We start from the raw sequence: 25,957 nt of genomic DNA on the forward strand, positions 1-25,957 counted from the left end.
AAATCAGCACAGAAGTCAAAAGCTACACAGCTGGTGCTTCTTCTAGAGGCAGGAACAAGGCAGCTTGAGAGGCTCCAGAGAGCTAGAACTCACTTTAAAATAAAATGGCAGAACTGGACAGGAAGCAGATATAATTATATGTAACTGGCTGAGTGTGTGTAGCATGAAACCCGTTTTTTTCTAGCTGAAGGTTCAACAGACTATAACTTTTACATGAAGCTCAGCAGCAAAGCTTTGTGCAGAACTGAGTAGGCATTAAAATGGCATATCACCTTTATAATAAACTGACAGCAAAGTTCCAAACTTCATGCACATTCATGATTGTTGTTTAGTGTCAATCAGTGAGTAATGTCGCTGTCAGCACTCTGTGCTGCATGTTTATGATGAAAACTTGACATTTGAAAACCTGCTGGAAATATGACATCAAGCTCAAACTGTCATATTTGACAGTTGACAGGAAATAAAACAGGAAATAAAACAAATGACAGCTGACAGGAAATAAAACAATAAATAATAATGTAGAAATAATACAGTTGACAGGAAATAAAGCTCAAATTGTCATATTTGGTTAACATCGTTTTGAAGCATTGTAGAGATATCATTCTGGTATTTTCCTGATCAAACTATTTGTTTAACCACAAGCATTGCCACGACAGGAATGGAGTGTGGAGCAGTAAATTGGGCGAAAAAAGTTATTGTAATATATATAAAAAGTAATTTTCTTTATTCCTGCTACTCTCAAGTTGCTAATTATCAGATTGCATACTTTCCCCGGGCGCCTGTCATTGGCAGCCCACTGCTCCCTATATACAGGGATGGGTCAAATGCAGAGACACATTTCCCCCTTAAAGGGATAAAGATAGTATACATTCTATTCTATTCTATTCTATTTACATTAGGACTAGATTCATGAATGTAATTTTGTGTTTTCAATCAATTAGTCCTAATTTTGTTCTTTCTTCATCATACTTATTGTCATCTATAAGTACATGTTTGACTATATACGGTTCATTGCAGCGTGTTCGTAGTCCAGGAGGGTTCTTGCTGTTGCAGATTGCTAAACTAAGCTCACATGCTGACGTCTGTTCATTTGTAACGTCAGCTGTCGATGATAAACTAATCACGGTTAATACTGTGAACCTTCCCTGCTGAAGAGATATGCAGTTCAGATTGTGCTCTATTCGTTTTTCAATGCAACTCAACTGTCCAAGACTTCTTGATCTATGAAAATGATGCGGACATAGAGCGCACCACTCCAGTCTGACCACATGATGGCGCTAGCATTCAGTCCCTCCGCAGTGCGTTTATGTCGTTTGATTGATTTTAACTGACTTTGTTATCATCTTGCAGCTCAGAAATCAGATGTGATTAACACTTTTGAGGCACAAATATCCGGAATGAGTTTGTGTATATTTATTTCCTTTCTCCCAACTCCCTTCTAAAGTGTCCGAGCATCTGATTAAAGTTACTGAAGAACAGAATTCACTGGGAAAAAATTACACTTGAGCCAAAATAGCAGACCGTTGAGGTCGGCTCCGCAGCCACTGACTCACTCTCTCTCTCTCTCTCTCTCTCTCTCTCTCTCTCTCTCTTAGATCAATCACAAGGAGCAAGGCGGTGCTACACTTGAGCAGAGAGGGTTCAAATCCCACACGGCATCATATATACACTCCTCAACCAGGGGCTGAAGCTCTGCCTGCACCACAGTCCCTCCTTCAACACACTGGCAGGAGTTCGCAGCGCTCAGCAGCATGGAAGTAACCAAAGGAGAGGACCCCTCGGCTGAACAGGCTGCGTCTTTGTTTGGGGCACCAGAGCTGGAGAGTCAAAGGACTAACGCTGTACGGGGGAAGAAGAGGAATAACCACTGTAAAATCATTACTGGGGTACGTTCAGTGAAGCTAAAACCTCCATGTCTGACCACTCTTCTCTAACTCTACACTACAAACAATAATTCAAGGCCACATGTTGTTATTTACTTTCACACTCTTACAGTAAAATATCACAGCTTATTTGTTTTTGTTTTAAAAAGAGCTTTTACATCACAAATTGTGTCTTGCTGCACCTTTTTACTTTATTCTCATAAAGTGTGTCTGAGTTGTGCTCAATACACTTTACGTCAGCAACTATTTTGATGATTGATTAATTGTTTCAGTCAATTGTCCATCAAAAATATTGAAAAAGTGCAAAACATTTTCTATTAACCAGTTTCTTTAAGTAGAGAATGTGATGCTTTTCTTAGTCAAATATGATTGTACACTTCAAATCTTTGGGTTTTGGACGTTTTTATACCAAACGAGACATTTGAAGATGTTGATGTGTGGATGGGAAGCTTTTTCACATTTTTACATTTTTACATTTTGTAGACAAAATTAATCATTAATCACCATGAATCCAAAACACACAGTCTCAGGTCTACATTTCCACAATGTTTACTCTTCGTGTAATCATCAGTCGAGACCGTCAGTGCTGCAGTGTGAATGTGCAAACCAAATGTTTTCACTCCAGTGCAAAGAGACAGAGGCCAGAAGTGTCTCGACAGGTGGAGAAGATCCACAGTTATTATTATTCAACAGGAAAGGACCTTTACAGTACTGATCGTGATCCAAAAGACTAAAGTTTAAGCTGACAGTTTGAGAGCAATGCAATAGTTCACCATTGCAGGGTTTTAGAGGGGCGTCAGGGGAGGGAACAGCCCGTGAATGGAGAGGTGTTGTTGTTTAATTTAAGACATTTTAGAGCTGCAACTAGAGATTATTTACATTACCAACTAATCTGCTCAAATCTGCAAATACTGCTTCTGAAAGTCAGTATTCTCACGCACTGTCTCTATCTGGATGAGAATCTACTTGCAAAGTAGAATGACTTGTTTTGTTTGTATTCCCCTGGATTGTATTCTCATTACAGAGGAAAAGACTCCGAGACAATAGCAGCCTTTATTGTCCACAGCTCCTTGACACATTGAGACAAAGCACAAATGCTCTACAGAGAAACTAAATCTGGGATACATTTGAGGCTTTACATGGAGACTAAAAGCATAATAAAAATGTTATTATATGTACTAGACGCTGCCTTTATTTGGCTGTGGTCAGGGCTATATCGGAAAAAACATGTTATTTTACAGTAAAAGAATGACAAAAAAGGATTGATCAGCTGACAGTTAACACACCTTTTTAAACTATTTACTAGTAAACTCTCGCTAAGACCACAGGCACTAGTATTTCCAGCTGCTTGGTACTGATTAAATACACATGTGGCAAAGTCTAGACGATAATAGACTCTTTCCTGTCATACATCAGCCCCTGTACAGCTGTTTGTAATTGTGATACTGGTGCTTGATGTACTGCAGTGTTGTTTAAGATCTTGCAAAAGGCTGTTTGCAACATCTTGGCACTAAGGATAGAAAGCACGGCTATTTTTACTCAACCATCAGGATTACTCATTCGTTTTTCAGACTCGTCGGAGACAGTTTTTATGCTTTTTTTCGTCTTGTGGACTTTGTTGCGCTGTCGCAGTTTCATGTGGACTCCCAACAGTCTAATCATGTCTTTACTGTACAGACAATAGAGACAAAACTCAAGGTATCAGACAAGTAGGTTTCCACCAGACAGACTGTTTACTTTCACAACCCACGAAAACCACGTCTTTCCCAAGAGTCTTGTCCAATCCAGGTCTCTCCCTTTCTCCCTCTGCCTCCACATCTTTAGCTGGAGAAAGTAAGTGCACAAACCCAGACTGCACGCACACATAGCCGCATATTTTCATACCCATCTAGGAATTCTTGTGTATGTGAATTATACTAAATGGATTACTCATGAGTGATGGTTCCCACAATCCTGCTTTTAAGACTGACTGCTACAGATCTGAGAATGATTCAATTCAAGGGCATGAATGAGTACAGCATGTACAATCTATTGTTCAGTCAGAGGGTTGTGTTTGTCTTGAAACAAGGAAAAATAAGCCACAACATAACTTGTTCCCTGTGTATATCAACGACGGTTTAACATCGTCCTCCAAGTGTATGTCTGTTGGATTTATGCGTCTTATTTAGCTTTATTTTAAGTCTTAGTTTTGGAAACGGAACAAAGATAAAGTTGTCGGCATTGGATAAAAAGGATTTATACTCTACATTTTAAGTGAAAACATATATTTCAACACTGGTGAAAAGATAAGGACAGAAAAGATAAATAAGCTTTACGATACATAAACTTTAATTTGGGCTGGGCAATAAATTCAATATGATAATTTAGTGTCTTTCAGTGGTATTTTATCATCAGGAAGCAATCACAGTTCCACTTTCAGTAGCTGCTTCTGGTCGGGCCCCAATAAGTGGTGCCAGGATGAATCTGAGGGGTCACAAGATGGTTCGATTGATGAAACACTGTTTTAAAATACTGCTTACAAACTCCACACTAATGAAACAACCATGTAAACCGCTGCAGGCCTGGTGTAGGTGTCAGGGAGCTTCAAAGTAAGCAGCCGCTGAACACCCACTTCTCGAAATAAACAGACTTCTTTGAAACGCCCCTCAAATTATAAACCCTTCGCCCCCAGTGAGCAGCCATCTCTGGGCCGATATGAGTCGAGCATTTGATAAAAAGCAGATAAACATACTTCCTTCTTTCACTTTTCAATTGCTGATTACATTTGGACCGTTGTAGATGGTGTACAATAAATATAACAGTCCCTCCCTCGCTCGGGGCTGCAACACCCTGATTCCATCTTGAATAAAGATGAACTCGCACCGAAAAAAACAAGTAAAAAAAATGAATTAATCAAATATTGGACAAATAAAGTTAATAATACTCATAAAGTATTGTTGGCAGCTCTGTGAGCCACAATGCTTTGAGCTAAACGCTAACATCAGCATGCTAAGATGCTCACAATGACAATGCTAACATGCAGATGTTTATGTTTCCCATGGTCAGCATCTCAGATTAGCATGTTAGCATTAGTAAAGCCAAGTAAATCTTCTGAGGATTATGGGAATTACATTAGTTTGTAGGTATTTAGTCATAAACCAAAATATTGGACTACATTTTGACAAGTCGGTAGATCTCAGAAGCATGAATGTCTGAATCCAATTTCTCGCCAGTCCATACATAGTTCCTGAGACATTCCACTAAAAAACATGATTGTATTCTCATCATGGTGCTGGAGGAAACGTCACCAAAGTTAGTAGGATTCATCCTGTGGGGAACATGAATCTTCAAACTGAATTTTATGGCAAATCATCCAACAGCTGTTGAGATTTCAGTCTGGACCACAGTGGTGGACCAAACAACAAACATTGTCCATCCCTAGACAACAATGCGAAGATGGATACAAAAACAGTTGGAGCACACTTTCTGTTGTTGTTTATCAAAAATGTGCTGATTTATGGCTTCTGTCAGGGAGCCAGAAGCCGGTTGCAGCACGTTTATATTATGGTCACAAGGCATATCGCTGACACTAGAGTGTGTCTCGAGTGCCAGTAGAATAAACCGTTTCCAACACAGTATCATGCAAAATATCATGTTGAAATCCAAAGAATTACATCGAAACATCTTTGGTTGTGTTTGTTGATATTTCAGCTACATGTTATTTACGAACTGTTATCTTCAAGAACTTCAACAAACATCCTGACATTTGTTCTCTGGATTGAAGGTTCTGCTGCTGTGCTTGCTGGTGGTCATTCTGGCTGTGGTGCTGTCACGGAGAAAGAGCAGTGATGGAAACGGTAAGCACTGTCTTCATTTCACAGCCGGAGCATGTTTCTGATTCCGTCTTGAAAATGAATGGTTTAGCAAATGTTAGTTAGTCCAACTTAAGGAATGCAACGAACCCAGTTTTTAGACTTCAAGGATACACAATATGATTTGTGGTTATTAAGATGTTTCACAGTTCTGAGTTCAGCCCCCCCCCCCCCCCCCCCCCCCCCCTTGTGGTGTTTTTAAGGCCAGCTTGACACACAGCAGTGACCCTATTATGAATGTGTGTCACATGCATTTCGTTGTATTTAATTCTTGATTGTCGGTGATGTCGTTGTGGAGCACTCTGCTGTTAAATGTTTTCCTGTTAAATTAAAAATAAATTATCTGAAAACTAAAAACTAATTGATCTGATCAGTGGACACTAGAAAGCACTTTCCATAAGGATTATATCTTATTTTTTACAAGACAAAAAAACTGTCAATTAAATTATTGAAAAGATAATCATTTATACAAATATTGGCTTTAATTTGTAAAATCTGTGCAATACAACTGTTGCTCCCCATTTGCAAATATTGTTGTTCTTACAGATAAGATTTCATACCCAAATCTCAAAACGTTGACTTAAATACCACCGATACCATATTATAATTTCTGACTGAGCCTTCTGTGTGCCATGGTCTTCACTCTACAACTCAGAGAGTGATGAAGATACTTTGTCTGCAACACGAGAGGCTGACAGGAATAACGTGACTCAGGTTACATTGCGGAGCACTTCTTCAGTAACGGCTGGTGAAGATACAAGGCGTAGCTTGTCCCGTCACTGTGAGCCAGAGGTGAATGTACTGAAGCTGCATATGATTTGTTCACAGGATGTGTTTCTATCAGGGTGGTGCAATCCAAGTTTTTTTTTTTAGCCACTGTCGCAAAACGTGTCGTAAAACACACATTGAAGCGAGACAGGAATGTTCACCCGAGGTTGTCTTCTGCAGCTATAGGTTCCCTCTGGCTATACGTGGGCAGCGGTGCAGTATATACTCTTTGTTGCAAACCGCTTTACCGAAACACGCCTCTTCCATTTCGGGGAGCAGCGGTGGTGACTGTGGGAAACTGTCGCCAGCTCTGGGCGGGGTGTGCCCTCTGCTGTGGCATTCCTCTTGAACTTATATTTCCCACCCAGCTGACATGAAAGCCATTTGGGAATAAATCTTATTTTGCCATTTTCCACATATATGCAGCTTTGTTGGAACATCTACATCTTTCGTAACGCTGCTTTCTTGGTAAGGCACTTTGGACGCAGATTAAAAGAAATGAAAATAACCCAGGACTCTACTTCTTCCTAGAGGCTCACAGTATGTAGGATGAAATGCTGAGAGTGGGTTTTCCCGTGGATTACAGATCACAGCAACTTGTCTCCTGAGACGGAGCATCCCTGTGCTCGGTCCAAACCACACTGCTGGCCTCGAGAGGCAGCGAGGAGGGGCTTTCTCACCGACATGCTAAGACTCCCTCTGTCATGTGTCCAGTTAGCAGCAGACTTGACAGATTGTTTTGGGAGGACAGTTGCTGTAAAGGTGCAAGAGGTGGGCCAAAGCTTCCTGCTAACAGGAATCTTACTGTGGGAATGACCTCGAGCAAGACACAGTCTGTTTCCAAATGCTCCGGAGAAAATAATACAGCATGCATTCCATTTGTATTATCCCTGTGTTACAAGTGCTTGACAAATACTTGAAGGTTTACTTTAAAATCACACTTTATTTTAACACCAAAATGAGAAACACTGGTCTTATTTATGTGACTCTTGACATTTCTTCCCTCACCAAAGACGTTATCCTCTGTTTACATCCCAGATTTTGTGTTTCCTGAAGACATCTTAATATAGCGAGCTGTCGACTGTGTAAACTGTTCACTCTTCACCCACGTTGTTGTATCACGAGGAGGAGAGAGGTGAAATGTATCATTTAAACCTCGTTCTTTGGAAAGGTGATCAGAGGCTTTGTCTGGTGAAATCCAAACACACGATATTGCTCTGAAAGCTCCTCACACGGCTAATGATCAGGTGTTGTTATGTACGGTGGGGTCAGCTAATCGCCCCGAGTCACACATTTATCATCACATTTATGTAACCGTTAGAGTTGAGTCATCAAAAAATACCATTCAGGTTTTACAGGAAGAGAGAAGAGATGTCACCCGACTCTGCAGGCTGACGCGGTTAACGCCTGGCTGGTGAACAGAGCGGAGTGTTTGGCAGCTAGAGAGACAGATGTGTTCTCGGTGGAGAGCTAAAAGAAGAGTAAATATTGGATTTACATTTGTAATGTTGTCAGAAACATGACTCCAGATGAATGCTAACGTTGTTGTGTCTGCTGGATGTGTAAATGTGTGCGACTGTACACGTTGTAGGTGCTGTAGTTTTCTCAGATTATGAAAATGAAATGAGTCAAAGATCGTGAGGTCTCTTGTTTCACATGACTGTTTGGCCTCAGTTGATATGATGCGGTCACTAAAATGATCACACCTCTTTTAAGAAAAGCTGTTTTACAATCCCCTCCAGCACAAAATCTGATGTAATCATGTTATGGTCGAGTGTGTCGTCTTTGTTCGCAGAGTTGTGCTCTCTTCACTGGCCGCAAGGCACACCGGAAACATTCAGTCTCTTTCTGTCATGAATCTGTGGATAACAATGTGGCCTTTCTGCACTTTCACGTCCTCTTATATTCCACTGATCGAATAATTCCATTAAATGGGAAATAATGGCCCTGGAAACATATTTTCTCCGATGGGATCCTACGTGTAGACAAGATCTTCTGCCAAAGTTTAAACTCAGTTTTTTTTTGTTTTTTTTTACATCACAGATTTTTGTCTTTGCCTTTCTAACTTGCTTGAATTGGACAGGGCTGAGTTGGAAACAGCTGATGAGTTTTTCATCAAAATGTGATGACTAGTTGTTTCCTTCAGTTGCCAGCACTTGATCCCAACCACGCACACACAGGTGAACTCTTAAATGGCCACAGTGTAGCATTTAGGGGGATCTATTGGCAGAAATGGAATATAATATCAATAACTATGTTTTCTTCAGTGTATAATCACCTACAAATAAGAATTGTGTTTTTGTTACCTTGCAATAAATAAGCTCTTTATTTTTCGCATAGGGCGCTTCACCGAGTGGGCTATGTTGCACCTCCATGTTTCTACAGAAGCCCAGAATGGACAAACCAAACACTGGCTCTAAAACGGGCCATTCGCATTCTCACGTCAGAAGTTTTAGCAATCTGCCCGTTTTTTCTTTTAAGAGGAAATACACACTATATATATTGTCTCTTTTGCTTGGCATATGCTGTTAATGTAAGACAACAAAATACATATTGTGTGTAAAAACTTGTTTTCTCTCTTATTCTTATGTAGTTTCTTAACTCTTTTGCTGTTTTGGTTTAAGTTTTTAGGGGGTTATAAGATTTCTCGGCTCAGTCCTAACACACTTTATCTTCCAACAGTCTGGTTCTTTGGTCTTTTTTAAGTCTGGTCTTTCAGTATTGTGTTACTCTATAATAATGTGCCTCTTTTTACTGACCAAACACTCCTCTTTTCCAGCTGAAGGTGAGCTCTGGCTGCAGGCAGCAGATGAGGGAATTCAACAGCCACAGTGTCCACCTGGGTAACACAATACTCTTGTTCTGCTGGTGTACTTGTGAGAACTGATGTGGTTTTAATAGAAAGCAACACCTCAAATCTCAGCTGGCCGAGTTTGGATTACAGCAGCTTCTCTCCTCCTCTGTGCAATATCTCTCAGCATGTTTTGTTGCTGAGAATGAAGCTTTTCATCTGTAACTCCCACAGTCACATTGTTCCCAGTAGGCAGTTCTTAGTGGAAATTAAACTGTGACCACAGATAAAAATAGAAAGGCTTTTCTGTCACTGTCTGGCTTTTAGCAGTGTGTAAATAACCCAAACACATGATTCTTTTATTTATGACGATGTTGGTTTTCTGGAGAAAAAAAAGAAAGTAACAGTTTTAATGGAAACCAGGCTAATGACTAATCAGGCATGTGTTAGTGAGTGTATGTGCGTGCGTGCGTATGAGTGTGTGGTCACATGTTTGTGTGTCTCTGCTTTGGTAAGGGAGTAACCCCAGACAGACTCATTATACTATGGAAAAGAAAACCTGTGGTTTGAAAGTATCTTTCAGCAAATGAATGTTGTCTGTATTTTTATCTCAAAGACACTCATTGTCTTGGGTTTGTCTGTTGTTTCTGTTGGTAAACCACACTTTTATTTTATCAAAACTTAACACGCAAAGAGGAAGCTCTTCTCAAAACTGCTGATTGAACATGTTTTCAATGTTCGATCAACATTTATTATTGTGTAATATTATAGTATTAATAATTAATTTGTAAAATCTTTAATTAATTCCTGATTTCATGGTCCAATTAGAAATACATTATTGGACAGTTTTTTCACATACGATTATTTGTTAATATATTGACAATAGATGAATGACAGCGTGTCACATGACACATCGTTGAACAACATCCTGCATTATTTGACACGATCTGATACTTCTGGTTGATATTTAATACCTAGCCCTATGTAGCTGCAATATTTTGATATCTGTATAATAATCACACGTTTTAAAGCATTAACCTGTAACTCTTGCAGATAATTAAATTACTGTAGTGCTCCCAATATAAGGGCGATGCCTTGCTTTGGGGAACAAACGTCTCTTAGTCACATTTCTCTTCCTGTTCTCCTCCTCTGTGTGTTTGTGTGGTCGGTGAGTTCACTTTCTTTCCTCTTGCCTGTCCAGTCAAAGACCTGCTCTGTACTCTCTACACAGACCTACACTGTACAACACTACTGCTACACTCCTGGTGCCAAAGATATCCATGTCTCCTGCTGAGTAATTATTCCGTTTCCCATTCACAAAAGCACCTCAGTGTCCACTTAAAGCATCTTTCTTCCTCTCGGTCTTCCCACACAGTTTCTCCAGGCCTCCTCTCATCCTGGTGTCCTTGGACGGTTTCAGGGCGGAGTACCTGAAAGATCACAGCAGCCACCTTCCTGTCATCAACAAGTTACGTAAGTCACCGACATTGTTGACTCCACAGCTCTTCGTGGTTTACTAAGCATCCCGGTGTGACTGAACTTTACTGTGTTGCAGGTAATGACGGAGCAACGACGCCATACATGAGGCCTGTTTATCCCACGAAGACCTTTCCCAACCACTACAGCATTGTGACTGTGAGTCTTTTCTGCTCAGGTCACTGCGTCACGGGTTGATTTATTGGACGTGTTGTTTTGTCTGACTTGTTTTGTCAGCGGTGGAGGAAAAACTCATAAAAGTCCTGCTTTCAAAACAGAAGAATGCAGCAATATTCACTTCCAGTTAAGGATTAAAGAGTACACACTTTACAGGCTCCTATCACCTATATATACTATACTGTGTATATATATATATGAACATAAATATATGAATATTTACTGAATTGTATTGACTGTTTCTAAATGCTCTACAGCTGTTTCAAGGGTGGCTTCATCCACAAGTGCCTTCCCCGTCTGCATTCATTTTCACAGGGTCCCAAGATGAATCTGGGGAGTCGTGAGATGATTAATAGGAAACGAAAGAAGAAATACAAAAGTTCTGCGACACAAATTTATATTCATTTCTGGAAGTTTTTTGTGAAATATTTGATGATTTCATCTCTTTTGCCCTCGGCCAATTATTTCAACAAACAATAAGAAGTTTAGAGAGGAAATGTCTCTTTGTTGGGAGATGCTAAATACTTTGTACAGTGGAAATCATCGTAGTGGTTCTCAACCTATGGGGCCAGGCCCACATCAAAGAGTCTGAAGGGTTGTAAGATAATTGATTGGGCAGGAACGATGAAAAACACACTTGTCTTCATTGTATTCTATCATCTCTCTTTTTGAGTTTTACATCCTTGATTCTCTAACAGTTATTTAGACAAAACCATCTGAGAAATGTAGAGGAGAAATGTCTCTTTGGTGGTTTTACCAGCATCTCATACATTTGATATCTAAAACGTAAAAAGAAACCCTGAGTAAAAACTGCTTTTTGGCAAGAGGTTACAAGTCAAAAATGGTTGGAAACCATTGGTTTAGCCTTTAACATTGTATTTCATTTCATTTGTTTATCTTATCTTATTTGTTTTTATTTTCATGAAAAATTCCAACCTGTAAAGTAACTACAGCTGTTACCTTTGGAAAATACTGAAAAATGTACTTTTTTTTTCTCCACTGTGAGATTTGGTGCTTTCCCCCCAGTGTCTCTCCACAGCAGCACAGATGTTACAGTGGAGGTTTAATGGCTTGTGTTAGCTTTCGTAGAAGACCAGCAGCAGAACTGAGGGGCTTACAGAGCGTCTTTTACCTCTCTTGGTTGAAAAAAGACTCCGCAATTATAATAAACAGCTGTGGTTACCAGTTATTTATACAGTGTATATGAGAGAGGGCATAATCACTTTAAATCCCCGCCGCCACAGAACAAAAAACGCTTACCTCGACTTGTTTTGTTTCTACAGGGTCTTTATCCTGAATCTCATGGGATTGTGGACAACAAGATGTACGATGTGACCCAAAACGCTTTCTTCACCTTGAAAAATGACGAGAAAAGTAACCCAAAATGGTACCAAGGAGAGCCAGTAAGTTCAACCTTATTGTGTGCACAGGTGGAAATTCACTGTTCAGTGAATATTGGTCCCAAAACTAACTTATTAATACCCACCCTATAGGGGAATTACGTTTCCATTGATCAGGGCCACAGCAGGGCAGTTCATGGAGATTCTGAGCCAGACAGTATTTTCTGTAACATATAGAAGTTAACACGACCTGAGTTAGTGGTCAACCTGACATGAATCAGGAGAAGGCACTTACCTTGTGTAAGAAATATGAAGCACTGTGCTCAGATCTTCATAGCTGAGACTCCGCTCCCCCACGTGCAGTAATGACTTTCTTGATATAATTATGGATTCTGCTGGGGCAAAATGACAGCTTGTGTGAGGGCGAGTTGTGCTTGTTTAGACGCTTTGTGGTTCCCGTTTCAATGGGAGGTCTTTTAAATCTCATTCCTCAACTGTGTGACAGGCCGCTCCTCCACACAGCAGCCGGATGACTTTACAGGAGTGAAGGAGAAATAAATGAGTGATGACTCCTGGAATTAATTCATTCACAATGAACCAATTCAACTAAGTGCATCTGCCAAAGCATGTTGACAAGTCTGCCCCATAAACAAAACACTTCTACCTGCAGATCAGTCTCATAGGTATTGATTTAACATCAACATATGCAGTTAGATTTTCATCAGTCTTGGTTGGGCTGTGAGGGATTACACTTTTATCCTAATGGACTAAACACGAGATGTACTGAGATGAACAAATGAGGTAATAGTCTGCTACATTTTAGTCCCACTGAATTATTCATGAACCCAGATGACACTCATCTCCGCTTGTTTTGAATTCTTTATTTTATTTTCCTCTCCTTTTCTTTCCTTTTCCTTTTCCCCTTTCCGTCTGCTTTCATCTCCTCTCCTCTCCTTTCCTTTCATAACCTCTTCTTTCCACTCGTCTCTTCTCCTTTTCTTTCCTTTTCCTTTCTTCCCTTCCGTCTCCTTTCTATTGTTTCCCTCTTCTTTTAACTCCTCTCCTCTCTTTCCTCTTCTCTCCTCTTCTCCTCCTCTCCTCCCCTCCCCTCTTCTCAGCTCTGGATCACTGCCATGCGTCAGAAACTAAAAGCAGGAACCTTCTTCTGGCCTGGCTCAGATGTAAGAATCAATGGCACTTTCCCAGACTTATACAAGTTGTATGACAGGTAAGAGCGATGCCATTTTGTTCAAAATTTCGGACGATTCTAAATTCATGACAAGAATATGAATGGCATACCGTAGTGGTGTGTAATGTGTTCATAGATTATGTGTTTTTTTTGTGAACAGGAGCATTACTTTTGAGCAGAGAGTGTCGACACTGTTTGAATGGCTCACTTTACCTCAGGGAGAAAGGTATCACATGTTCTCCATCATCATTAAAACATATTATGTTGTGAGTCGCCATCAAAACCCACTGAACATCTCACTTAACTGTTACCTTCGTCATTTTAGACCTGACTTCTACACGTTGTACCTGGAGGAACCTGACTCATCAGGACATCGTTATGGACCAGCGAGCAGCCAGGTTAGTCTGTCGCTAAACATTAAACCTGCAACTATAAGCTGGTTGTTGATTACCTTAAAGAACAACAGACCAGACAGAACAAGTGCATGTATGAAGTTCATTCTTTATCTTTGGAAACAATAGCAGGACAAAATCAAGGATGTGAACCATGCTGACGAAGCCATTTTAGTCCGTTGAATCTGATAATTATTTATTTGCTGAATCAAGTTATTCTTGAGATGTTTTCACGACAGACTTCCCTGAATATTGTTCACCTGCCGGAGTAACGCGTGAAATCTGTGAAAGCTTTAAATGCTGTTGTGCCTTCAGGTCCTTCAGGCTTTGGAAAATGTGGACAAGATTGTGGGCATGCTGATGGATGGCCTGACACAGAGAGGCCTGCACCACTGTGTCAACATCATCATCGTGTCAGACCACGGTGAGATAACCACACAGCTGTGATACCGCTTATAGTGCAATTTTACAATTGGTTAATTACAATTTGGTCAAAAAGTTGACCAGACAATCATTAATACAGAAGTGAAGTCTGTCTTTCAGGTAAAATTCCATAAATTCTTTCAAATGTACAATGAGAATTCATTTTACAAACCTAAGCAATTCAGAGGAAGTCGTATTTCCCGTCCCTTGTGTTTCATTTTTTAAAGCTGTGCATTTGCTGACACACAAACTCAGGTCATCTCTCCTAAATACCTGTCGTTACACAGTAGTAAGACGTCGCATCGTTTTAAAGCCTGAGTGCCAGTGAGGGGGACTTTAGAGACTGAGTGTCTTCTTCAAATGTTTGACTTGGTTGAGTGACTGCACCTGGTACACGAGAAAACTACAGTTCCATGTTAGCGAGAAATCGGATGAAAAATGAGTGTTATCTGGGAGTAAACTGGTGAAGACTGTTCTCAGTGGTGTGTTAGCGGGATATTTTGTGACGAGAAGTGTCTCTGGACATCTGGAGACCATATGTTTAGTGGGCGGGAATCAATGTGGTTTAGGGGCGACGCCCAGTTATCTTCACCAAAGACATAATTTCCAAGAGGAGATGTCCTAGTTATTAGTTTGCAGCAAGCCATCAAGGACAAGAAACAAGAAGGAGTCATCAGTGTTCACATATCACACAAATAAAATACATTCTAAAGGCTGTTAAACCGGGAAACTGACAAAGTAACTGCATTTCTTACTAGATCAACCTTTATGTCCCGACAGAGAAAGAACATTCAAGACAGCAGCAAACACAAAAAAAAGTCACATACAGTAGAGTCATGGATTTTGGTGCTCAAACTTCACATATTTCATGCAATCATAGCTAGATTTGTCAAGTCTTTACAAATTAAAACACAAATCTTCACCATATATAAGAATAAAAAAACTGAGGACAAATGTATTCATTTTTTACAGGCATGGAGGAGGCTTCATGTGAAAAGGCAGCATATGTGTCAACCTACTTGAACAAAACTGATGGCTTTGCTGTCATCCAGGGCGCGGCTCCTCGCATCCGACCAAGTCGCCTCCCAGAGGATTTCTTTTCCTGTGAGTTGCTGTTGATGGCACCCAACTTCCCCGTCTTCCCTTCTTCCCAGTTTCCCAGCATCGCTCAGTGTCAGCTTGTCTGTAACCAGTTGTCTGGCTGACCTTGTCCCTGTGTTTTACTCCTCAGTTGACTATGAGGGTCTGATGAAGAACCTGTCGGTATGCGAAGTATTCCAAATTTGACTTTTGTGTTGATAAGAACAATGAAAAATTATCTGCTTGCTTGACCTCACGTCAAACAATCCCATTCTCCCTGTGCTGTGTGTTGATTCTCCACTGCTGTGTCTATTCTGAAGTGCAGGACCGATGACCAGCCAATGAGGCCGTACCTCAAAGAAAATCTCCCCAAAAGGATGCACTTTGCTAACAACAAACGCATAGAGAGAGGACACCTCTATATGAAGAATGGGTGGCAGGGTGCTCTGTAAGTCACCAATCAGGCCATAGATTTCACTGTGTAAGGTCAATAAACTTTGTCATGAATGGAATAAAGAAGCTGAAAGGAGGACAACTTTTGGAAAGCATGTGGTGTTGGGGAGTAAACCTAATACAGGCATAGTTCAAGCCAACAATGAATCAGTCAAACTCCTTTGACGTTTGTTAGTTTGACCTTTTTGACATTATACAAATGCATGTTATCACATGACTTAAAGTCCCTCTCTTAAGTGACACCAGCTGATATAAAGATTCTGCCAAAACACACTTATATGTCTCTTCAAACCAACACGGAAAAGGGAGTAACTGTAGTTTCTCCAAATTCTCAACAATGTGTCAGGAAATCAGGCCATGTCGGGAAACCGGACATGGCCTTGGAATGAATTACGCTACAGAATGTACTTGCCAGATTCTGGCTGCTGACGCTCTCATTATTGAAAAATGAAAAAACAATATGCAGTTGTACAAGTACAAATGAAAAAAGCCACACAAACATCTCCAAACAACCCTTGTGCATATTCACCTACATGCAGCCTGGAGCAGCACTTCCAGCCTTGAGTCAGCTCCATTCACTGAAGAAGAACATTAGAAGTGATTGAAAACTCAAAGGCCTGTGGACCTTTGAGCTTATATGATTTTACACACGTTTAGGTTTCCTCTGTTCCTTCAAAAAGACATAAAAAAGCATTCTCCAAACTGCTATCTGTAGCATAAAAATAGCCAAAAGGGCTGATCCAGCAGATTTTTATTATTATTTTCATAACAGAAAATGCAATGACTCTGTCACTACCTTGGGCAAGGAGCGCCTGCAAGAAAAAAAAGCTTTCTAACTGACAGACAGGGAGAACGTTTTAATTAGCCCCTTTTGTTTTATGGTTCCCAAACTCTGTGCCGTAAAAAGCATTTGAGAGTTTAAAGTGCAGCAGGGATGCAAAACTACCTTTACCGTACATTTAATTTAATGTCAATCTTAAAATGTAAAGACGAAGTAAGATCAGCTTTAGTTTATATGGAATTTACCAGAGTATGTTTACGAACGTAAATGTCTGCTGATGGGGGAAAAACGTTTTCTTTGGCCACACAGAAGTTGAAGCATTTACAGTAATTAGTGTTGGCCATCATTTATAATGAATGAGGGACAGTATGTTGAAGAAGAGTTGCACAACTCGTTTGATGGATAGCAACCATGTAATCATGGAAAATTGTTTCAAGCTGAAGAATTCGGTCCACTTTAATACAGTTGCAGTGCGATATGCCTTGCTCTTTAGCTTATATAGACTCGTCTGACCATGAAATTCAAATTGAATATGAGATGAAAACACATGCCAAGAACCATCAGTGTTTTTGTATCTTCCACCCTTCATTTCTCTCTGACTTTGTGTTTATTTGAACTCCTCAGATAAAATGTTTCTATTCTATTCCGACAGTAATCGACAGGAACTCAAGTACTGCACCGGTGGATTCCACGGCTCAGATAACCTCTTCACCAACATGCAGGTCAGAGGAAGGAAAGAACTGTGTGTTCATCCGTTCGTCCGTTGCGGTCCCAATGGTTTTGTTTGGATAGTTCATTGTACTCTCTCATTTTCAAATGTCTTCAAATAAATGCATACATGTCAATATGTCAACGTGAATCTACTTTTTCCAGGCGATCTTCATCGGCTACGGTCCAGGATTGAAAGCAAACACTGTTGTGCCTCCTTTTGAGAACATTGAAATTTATAACCTCGTGTGTGGTAAGGGAACTCTACTTTATCCTCATTTCCTGTAGCTTCTTCTTTCGTCTTTTATTTTAGTATTTAAAGGAATACTTTGACTGAAAATGGGTTCTATATTTACCAACGAGTTTCCCCTTTACAGACATGCCCACTTTATGATAATCCCACACATGTTGCAAACAGTTTAAATGTGTATTTGTTTTCCGCCTACTCTAAAAATTGTGTATTTTAATATTACTGCATATTAGGTTCCCTAAACAGTCTTGGAATTGCATAACTTGGGTATAGCTAAGACTTGTCTGAGTAGAATGAGCTAGTCCCCATAGTAGCCATTTGACATAGTGAGACCATTTTTTTAAAACTTGACGTCCCTGTTTAAAATGACGGGACTTTTTTTTAGGTATATTGACAAAAAGTTGTGTTTCTGGAGGTAAATGGCTTGCCATCCAATTGCTGAAAAATGCAATTCTTGCAGAAATCTCCAAAAACAGTTCAGAAAATTAAACAGGTGCACTTCCCCTCCACCGACTTTCCGTTTGTTTGGGGCCTCCAAAAAAAGAGAAGCAGGAAATAAAGAGCGGCCACATCAACCAGATTGCTTCAAAAAAGAGGAACTGACACAATCAGATCAAGATCCACAGTTTAACCCAGGTGTTTAAACCAAACAGTAACACACAAAACATGCAGGATATGGACAAACTACCGGTACATTATATTTGCTCACAACTACCGGAGACAAATTGGCCAATAAAGCTGATTCTGATTCTCATTCAGTTAAGTAGTGTACGTATTAAGGTCAAAGTAAGTACAGAAGCTCTCCAAAATCGAGTAGTTAACATGTTAGCAACAGACAGATGATGTTCATTGTACACATTTTCCCTTCCAAGTAATTTGTTCAGATAATATGATTACGTATGTATGTCTTACAAAAAGGGAAAAAAAGCCCGATATATATATGTTCAATGGACATTTGTTGCTGACTGGGAGCATCCTATATGATATGAAGAAACCTTTTATGAAGGCCACTTTCTTCCTTTGTTTCGCTTCAATGTAGTAGTTTGAAATCTGTGTGATCTCATGTCACTGGTGTCCTCAAACCCTTGTATCTCTACTCTATGATTATATCATTCAATATTATTTTAAATTGGCCGAATTCATGAAAAGGATGTCAAAAATATTGCTGACATGCTGTGTTACGTCCAGTGTGCGTGATTAAAAATTAAGTGTTTTCTCTCTTTCTCCTCTAGATCTTCTCGGTATTCGTCCCGCTCCAAACAACGGCACTCATGGCAGTCTGAACCACCTTCTGAAGAGTCCCGTCCACCTGCCAGTCCACCCAGCGCAGCTCTCACATGACACCCCCTGTGAGGCCAGTGACCCAGTTCCTGCAGACGACCTGAATTGCACCTGTGCATCCCAGAACAAGGCAGCGGTATGTGCCAACAGGTTATTGAGGTCATGGCAGTGCTTGTCTGTTGGATTAGTCCACCACTTTGATCCCGACTGAACTATCTCAAAAACGATTGGATGTATTACCATGAAATGTGATGAAGATATTGATGTTCCCAGAGGATAAATGCCACGTAGTTTTCACTTATCCGGTGTAAATGTCTCAACTTCTATCAGTAGAAATATAGAAATACACACATTCATTGTCCCCTCAGGATGAATTGTAAAAATAAATGTAAAGTGCTTTAACATCTTTAATACTAAATACCTACAAACCTAATGGCATTGCCATCGGCCTCAGCTGGGTTTTGTGTTGTGTTTTAATTCGCAAAAGTTAGCATGCTAACATGCTGAACAAAGATGTTGAGCATGTTAAACATTTTAATGACCTCAAGAGGGGATAAAGGTTTTGCATCGCTGTGCGACGGTGGCCTTTTATTTATTTATGTTAGCATGTAGCTCAAAGCACAGTGTGTCCACCATGTACAGCCTCACAGAGTGCGCTAACATGGCTGTGGACTCTCGTTTCGTAACATTTTTGGTGTTACAGTTAATGTTTCCCTCTCCGTGTGCTTGAGCCCGTTCAAATATATATATAGATATATATATATATCTATATATATTTTAAAACGTCACAGGCTTTATACACTGAATGGTGAAAGTGTCGATTTTAATGTATTTACCACAAGCATACTGACAAGAATTTCTTTTTAGGAGACCGATATGAACAGGGATCTCATCACAACTAATACCAGTGAGTATTGTTTTGTTTTTCCTTTCATTTTTTTGTCAGAAAACTTTGTGTGATGTTTATCCATTTTCCCTTTTTAGGTGTCAAAGCCGCTTTACGTCGCCTCCACCAACCCTTTGGTACCCCTCGAGTCGTCCAACCAGGCGCCACCTTTTGTCTCCTCCACCAATCCAACTACCTCAGCGGATACAGCAAAGACCGCGTCATGCCCCTGTGGGTGTCGTACAGCATCCAGCCTCTGGTGAGTCCGCTGTTTGGAGCTGTCTTTTATCTCTAAACATAGCCTGTACAGATGAGTGGTTCCGGCTGTATTTCATTGGTTGATGCATGGCAGGAGATTGTTTTTGAGTTTCTGAATCCCTTCTCGAAGCAGCTGTTACTCATCTTCTGCGCTCATGTTGGCTCAAATACTTCTTGTCTTTCTCATTATGCGGTTGAGGTTTAGTGTAAATCATGACTTCAGGCAGAGTGACACATTCCCGGGAGAGTTTTCACTGTTGTATATTCTGTCTGAATGATGGAGCTAGTGAGGATTTGTTTTCATTCCGGCTTTACCCAAACATAGTTCAAGCTGAATATGGTTGTACTTTATTCTCTGTGTTCATGTTGCCTTGAAAGAATCATGGTTTGGACAGTTTTTTTTTTTGTCTGTATTTTGCTCAACCCACTTGTACACCCACGGAAAACTTCACAAAAAATGTCACAGTTTGTCAAAGTTAACAACTCCATATGACGCTAACTTCAAGCTAATTTACCCACTAGAAAATCAATTAATCATTGAAAAGCGTGAGGCCATGCTACATTTCTATTCCCGTACATAAAGGATGTTTTAATATATGCACAGCTTTTTATGCTTTATTTTCCTGCCTGTAATCAGACACAATGCTGATCACAGATTCTCCTTATATTTTCACATAAGTTTCCAATAACGAGCCATATAAACTGTTATGCTGTTATAGATTTATTCCCCATTGAGTTTGAATTGTATGCTCACCTGTAAACAAATGTTTCATCTTTAGCCATGCTAGCAGCTTGACTGTATGAATGTTAATATTGGTCCACCAATCCTCAGAGCATGAATCCTACTGCATGAGGTGAACATATGACCTTCCATTGTGCACTATCAATTGGTCGAAACTCTCAATCCGTCCAGTATTTTGGTATATGACCAAATACCTGCAAAGCTAATGGCATTCCTACCAGTGTCAGCTATAGACTACCTTGTGTTTCCTGCTAATGAGTAAATGTTAGTGTGTTAACATGCTAAATTAAGATGGTGAACATGGTAAATATATATACTGTTAGCACGCTGATGTTAGCATTTAGCAAAAGGAACAGCTGACCTGCTATTCGCTGAGTTTCCTTACGTTACTCTAGCAGTTCATTGAAATATGAGGTAAATAACTGTAGGTTTACAAAGTGAACAGTCTTACTGCTTTACCTGTAATGAGCAGCAAGTTTTACCGTCCTTACCTGGAAACCTCTTGGAAATGATGAGCACTAAAATAAAGAACATTCAACATTTTCTTCTATGACAGGGGAGGGCAGTGAGCTGAGATTATCTTTCGAAAGCTCTGCAAACAAAAACAGTGCAGTGTCCTCGCTGACACTGACAAAGCAAAACTAAGCCAAGTGTCCCACTCCAAACTGCCAACCACTGACTGAACCCCTCTCTCAGACCAGAGTCCGACCCCTGAGCCCAGAGCTGGAGGAGTGTGTTCGTGCTGACGTACGCATCCCACCGGCCAGCAGCCAGCTGTGTCTGCACTACAGAAACAACTCCGCTCTGTCCTTCGGCCTGCTGCATCCCCCCAGTGAGTGTGTGTGTGTGTGTGTGTGTGTGTGTGTATGCGTGCGTGTGTTAGTGAGTATGAATGTAAGTGGTGGAGGGGGTCATAGAACGCCGTCCCCAGTCGGGTGTTGAATTCAAGTTGACGTGTTTCTGAGCCACATTCTCATGTAAAAATGCACCCATGCTTTTTGTCTGCTACAGTATAGAGTGTCCCACCCCCCCCCCCCCCCCCCTTATTGCGACGCTGTAGATTCACTGTATTTTTAATGAAATTCAGGTTTCAGGTGGCTCCACAAAGGGAAGCGACTGACTGAAAGAGAGAAGTAAAAGCTCCGAAACAGCTGTGAGAAAGTTGGTCTGACTAAAATTAGACATTTTATTTCCCTCACGGCTCTGATTTGTGCAGTTCAATGAAGTTTGAGCTGTGACTTGCTTAATCGACAAGTCGATTGGCCGGGAATTATTGTGATGTGAAGTTTTACATATTTAGAGAAAAGGAATAACAAAATTGATTGAACAAAATTAGGCAGATTAATGCATCATGAAAAGAAACATGAGTTGCAGCTGTAAATGACTTACCGGTAGTTAGTTCTTTATTACTTCTTTTCACTGTGTATGTCAGACTTTTACAACATACAGTTAACGTTTAAATTCCAGACCTAAATTGCAAACACATACGATTTTACTTCACTTCTCATTTTCTCCCTTTAGATCTGAGTGCCAACGGACCCGAGACAGACTCTCTAATCACGAGCAACATGGCCCCAATGTTCCCTGCATTTAAAGGTGAGTCAGTCTTCCAAATATCTGCTCCTGGTTTTCTAGCTGCACCCAAAGCTGCAGGTGGGAATCATGCTGATGCACGAGTTACGTAAATATTGAATTCCAGAGAAGTCAGAAGGGCTCATTTGCCAACTGAATGGGAGCGTTTGAGCTGAATGAGAGCTGAGCAATTAAACTAACGAGTGAAGTGAAGAGATCCTCTGGATCACAACCAGACATCATGTCAGGCTCTGTTTTGTGTGTTAAACACTCTTGTTTTCCAAGTGCAGCTATTATAGTTTGTCCGTTCTCGTGAGCCATTTTTATTGCTCAATATTATACTTTTTCTTAAAAACATGCTCTACTTTTGGTTCTTAAATACACAGAATAAGAGTCCAAAGATCTCAGCACTGTGATTGTATGGGACTACTGTACTTTAATTTAGTCACGCTCTTTATCTAAAGCACAATCAAAAGGTTTTGCTCGAGGAACATTTCAAGAGTTTATCCTCGTGCCATCAACAGTAGATGGGCGTACACATCAAACCGTTCTTTGTGATGATCAATGTTACTTGGTAACTTGAGGATTGTGTTGGGTGATTAATGTATTGAAAGGTTGAGTGTTTCAGACAACACAGCTCTGGTCGGGTTTCCACTGGGACCACCCACACTATAAATGGAAACTCTCTCTCACTAGTATGAGGTCCCATTGGAAGGAAACCCCCGGCCATGTACTGTTGTTTGTGTATGTTTGAGGCCTCTCTATGAATCCGCGAACAGATGCTGCCCCCTGGTGGCACATCCCTGTGCCCACACTGTGTGAACCTCTATGGATGAGTTCTGATTAACACGTTGTATCTTGTTCATCTGGTAACTTTAAAGAACTAAAAGGGTCTTGTGTGTACTTTTCTGAACCACAGCTGTTTGGAACCATGTCCATGATGTCCTTCTTCCAAAATATTCACAACAGCTGAACGGAGTTAACGTCATGAGTGGGCCGATATTTGATGAAGACTATGATGGAAACGTCGATGCGCTCAAAGCAGTCTCAAGGTAAGTCAGCGGCATATACTTCAGGCGACCGATTGGGGCTGAATCCAACAATTAGTTGCATGAGCAATTAATCTGCCTATTTTCTTGATTCTTTTTTGTCAGTGTCTTTTATTTTAGTCAGAAAATGTGAAAAAGACGCCCAATTTTATCTTCCCAGAGCCCAAAGTGAAATTTTGAAATCACTTTTTTTGTCCGACTAACAGCCCAAAACCCACATTTATTCAGTTTGCCGTCATAAATAAAATGCTTTTGAAGGGGTTTAACTTAATAACCGGCAGGTCATTAGTTTGAGACCTGGAGTTGTGACCCTGTCGTCCGTAGATGAGGTCATACACATTAAGCGCACATCATGAGTTAAAACGGGAGCTTTCTATAAAGGAGGCAGCAGTTTTTAAAAAAACCTGAGATCTCTTGTTTCTCCAGGGATGAAGCTCCCATCCCGACACATTTCTTCGTGATCCTGACCAGCTGTGGGAACTCGACCTTCGGCCCTGTTGACTGCGAGGGTCCCCTGCAGGCCAAGTCCTTCATCCTGCCCCACAGACCCGACCACACTGAGAGCTGTGCTGTGAGTTACACCACTGAGTCCTCTCCTACGCATTTCTACACACCTGTAGAAACCCTCTGACAGATCCTACAGTGGAAAAAAACAACAACGAATGAATACGTTTTCTCTGTTCCTCTTTTCTCTCTTGTTTTTTCCCTTTTCTCTACTTTTCCCCTCAGAACGGGTCAGACGTGACGTGGGTGGAAGATTGGCTGCAGTTTCACACGGCACGAGTCCGAGACATCGAGCTCCTGGCAGGACTCAGCTTCTACCACGACAGGTTATCAGTGGAAGAGACGCTACGGCTCAAGACGTTGCTGCAGACTGCGTGAAATCTCAGACATTATCAAATGGAAGCCATATCGGTCTGCACCACAGGCCTCAGTCCACATGGACACAGTTCACGGTTGCCTCACTTGTTTCCTGTGTCCAAACCAAATTGAGCACAAAATGAAGTTCCAGCTGAGTTTTTTTGTGATATGTCTGATTCCCCCCAAAGTGTATAATTAGTCAATGTGTGATAGCTGTATATTTGTTTTTTATGGATGGTTTTATAGCTTTAGAGCTCTGCAGCACTGAACCAAAGACGGCGTCACATCTGCTGAGTGGCTCCAAAGTATTCCCTCGGATGGGAACAAAATAAAAGGGAAAATAATTATTGATGAAAGACGCATCTATTTGTACGACAATTGCTTTTATTGGCATGGGCACATTAAGAAACACAATCTGGAAACAGTTGTGTCTGCTGGCACACATCTGGACAGCTGCCGGCAGCAGCCTCAAAACCACCAGAGAATTTAAGAAAAAAAGAAAGAAAAGCTTTTGCAATACAATAAGAAGCCCGCCAGATGTCATTGTATGTTTATGGTTGTTATTTTTGTATTTTCTTTATACGTCACCAATGTTGTTTTTAGTATTTTGTAAATTTTTGGTTTGGTTAATGCCATTTTTGAGTGTGTTTGTAGACTGTATGCGTGGATGGATAATGAGACAGATTTGCCTCTGGGTGCTGACATACGACAAGCCTCTCACCTCTCCTACATAGGAGCGACACACCCAGACTGAAAGAGACTAAATTACTGCAAACAGTGTGGTTCGTTTTAAGGTTGATTTGTGTAATTCTGTGCTTGTTTTCACCTTAAAGTTCTTTCACGGCTTTTTAAAAAAAAATTTTTTGTCTCATTGTAGCCATTTATGTCTTTTTTTTGGTCATTTCGCGTCTCTTCATGGTCATTTTGCTTCTAATTGAAGCTGCAGAAGTGTCAGGTGCAGCTGTTGGTTGAACAACCGCTGCTGAACTTCAGTATTTAGTTCGTGCTGGAGATGAGGAGAGCTGTCTGTGCCCAGTATCAGCAATCAATTATTCAGCCATGAGTGTTTGTGTGGGTGTGTGTTCTGGGATCAACGCAATGTCTGTTCAATCTTTTTTTTCTTTGCGCTTAACAGCGACCTCTCTTGAAATGAAGGTTGGCAGGTAGTTTGAGGAAAATAAGAAAAGTTCAACAGATTTTGTCACCTCAATCATGTATTCCATTATTCAGAAATGGCAACTATACGGTCAGATACACAATTTCATATAAAAACTTGTCTCCACTGACCTCGTGACTTGTATTCTTTCTTCCTTACCCATTACACAAAGAGATCAGAGCTGCACAGAAACACTTTCTGCATAAAGTATCCAACAAAGTGTGAGAAATAACCAACCAGCAGGTTCTCTGTTGGCCCAGATTGCAGCTGTATAGTGAACTCAAAAAGGAAGGAAACCGAGCTCAAGATTGATTTCCTCTGTGTGTGAAATCTGCTACTTCCTCAGGCTGACCACTCCGGCAGTGCAGCGCGCCTGAAGGTAAGAGATCGTGCAGCTTGCTGCTCTGCACCACTTTTATCTCTGACCTAGTTCTCATGTCACGAACTTGAGATTACTTTCCTTTAGAGGTTCCTTTTTGTTTTTGTTGGAGTCAAAGCGATGTCCCAGTTGAGATTGAGCAACAAAGTGGTAGTGTTGAGCAAATGTTTTGTAATGGATGTAATGTAATCGTCAATGGAAAAATCCACAG

General features: G+C 40.6%; 1 protein-coding gene across 1 annotated transcript; it reads left to right on the forward strand.

Annotated features, from left to right (window-relative positions):
* The first annotated feature begins 1,741 nt into the window (after positions 1 to 1,741).
* Positions 1,742 to 25,486, forward strand: enpp1 (ectonucleotide pyrophosphatase/phosphodiesterase 1). Its single transcript, XM_079290579.1, has 23 exons — positions 1,742 to 1,886; positions 5,647 to 5,719; positions 9,282 to 9,345; positions 10,669 to 10,766; positions 10,849 to 10,928; positions 12,230 to 12,349; positions 13,405 to 13,514; positions 13,636 to 13,701; positions 13,801 to 13,873; positions 14,183 to 14,291; positions 15,263 to 15,394; positions 15,522 to 15,553; positions 15,691 to 15,818; positions 17,257 to 17,326; positions 17,478 to 17,565; positions 18,795 to 18,979; positions 19,711 to 19,750; positions 19,828 to 19,988; positions 21,426 to 21,561; positions 22,251 to 22,325; positions 23,221 to 23,353; positions 23,777 to 23,921; positions 24,080 to 25,486. Exons 1-23 carry the CDS (start codon positions 1,752 to 1,754, stop codon positions 24,230 to 24,232), a joined length of 2,406 nt encoding a protein of 801 aa, XP_079146705.1. The 5' UTR covers positions 1,742 to 1,751; the 3' UTR covers positions 24,233 to 25,486.
* The last annotated feature ends 471 nt before the right edge of the window (positions 25,487 to 25,957 follow it).

This window comes from Melanostigma gelatinosum (assembly GCF_949748355.1).
Source record: "Melanostigma gelatinosum genome assembly, chromosome: 19".
NCBI lineage: Eukaryota > Metazoa > Chordata > Actinopteri > Perciformes > Zoarcidae > Melanostigma > Melanostigma gelatinosum.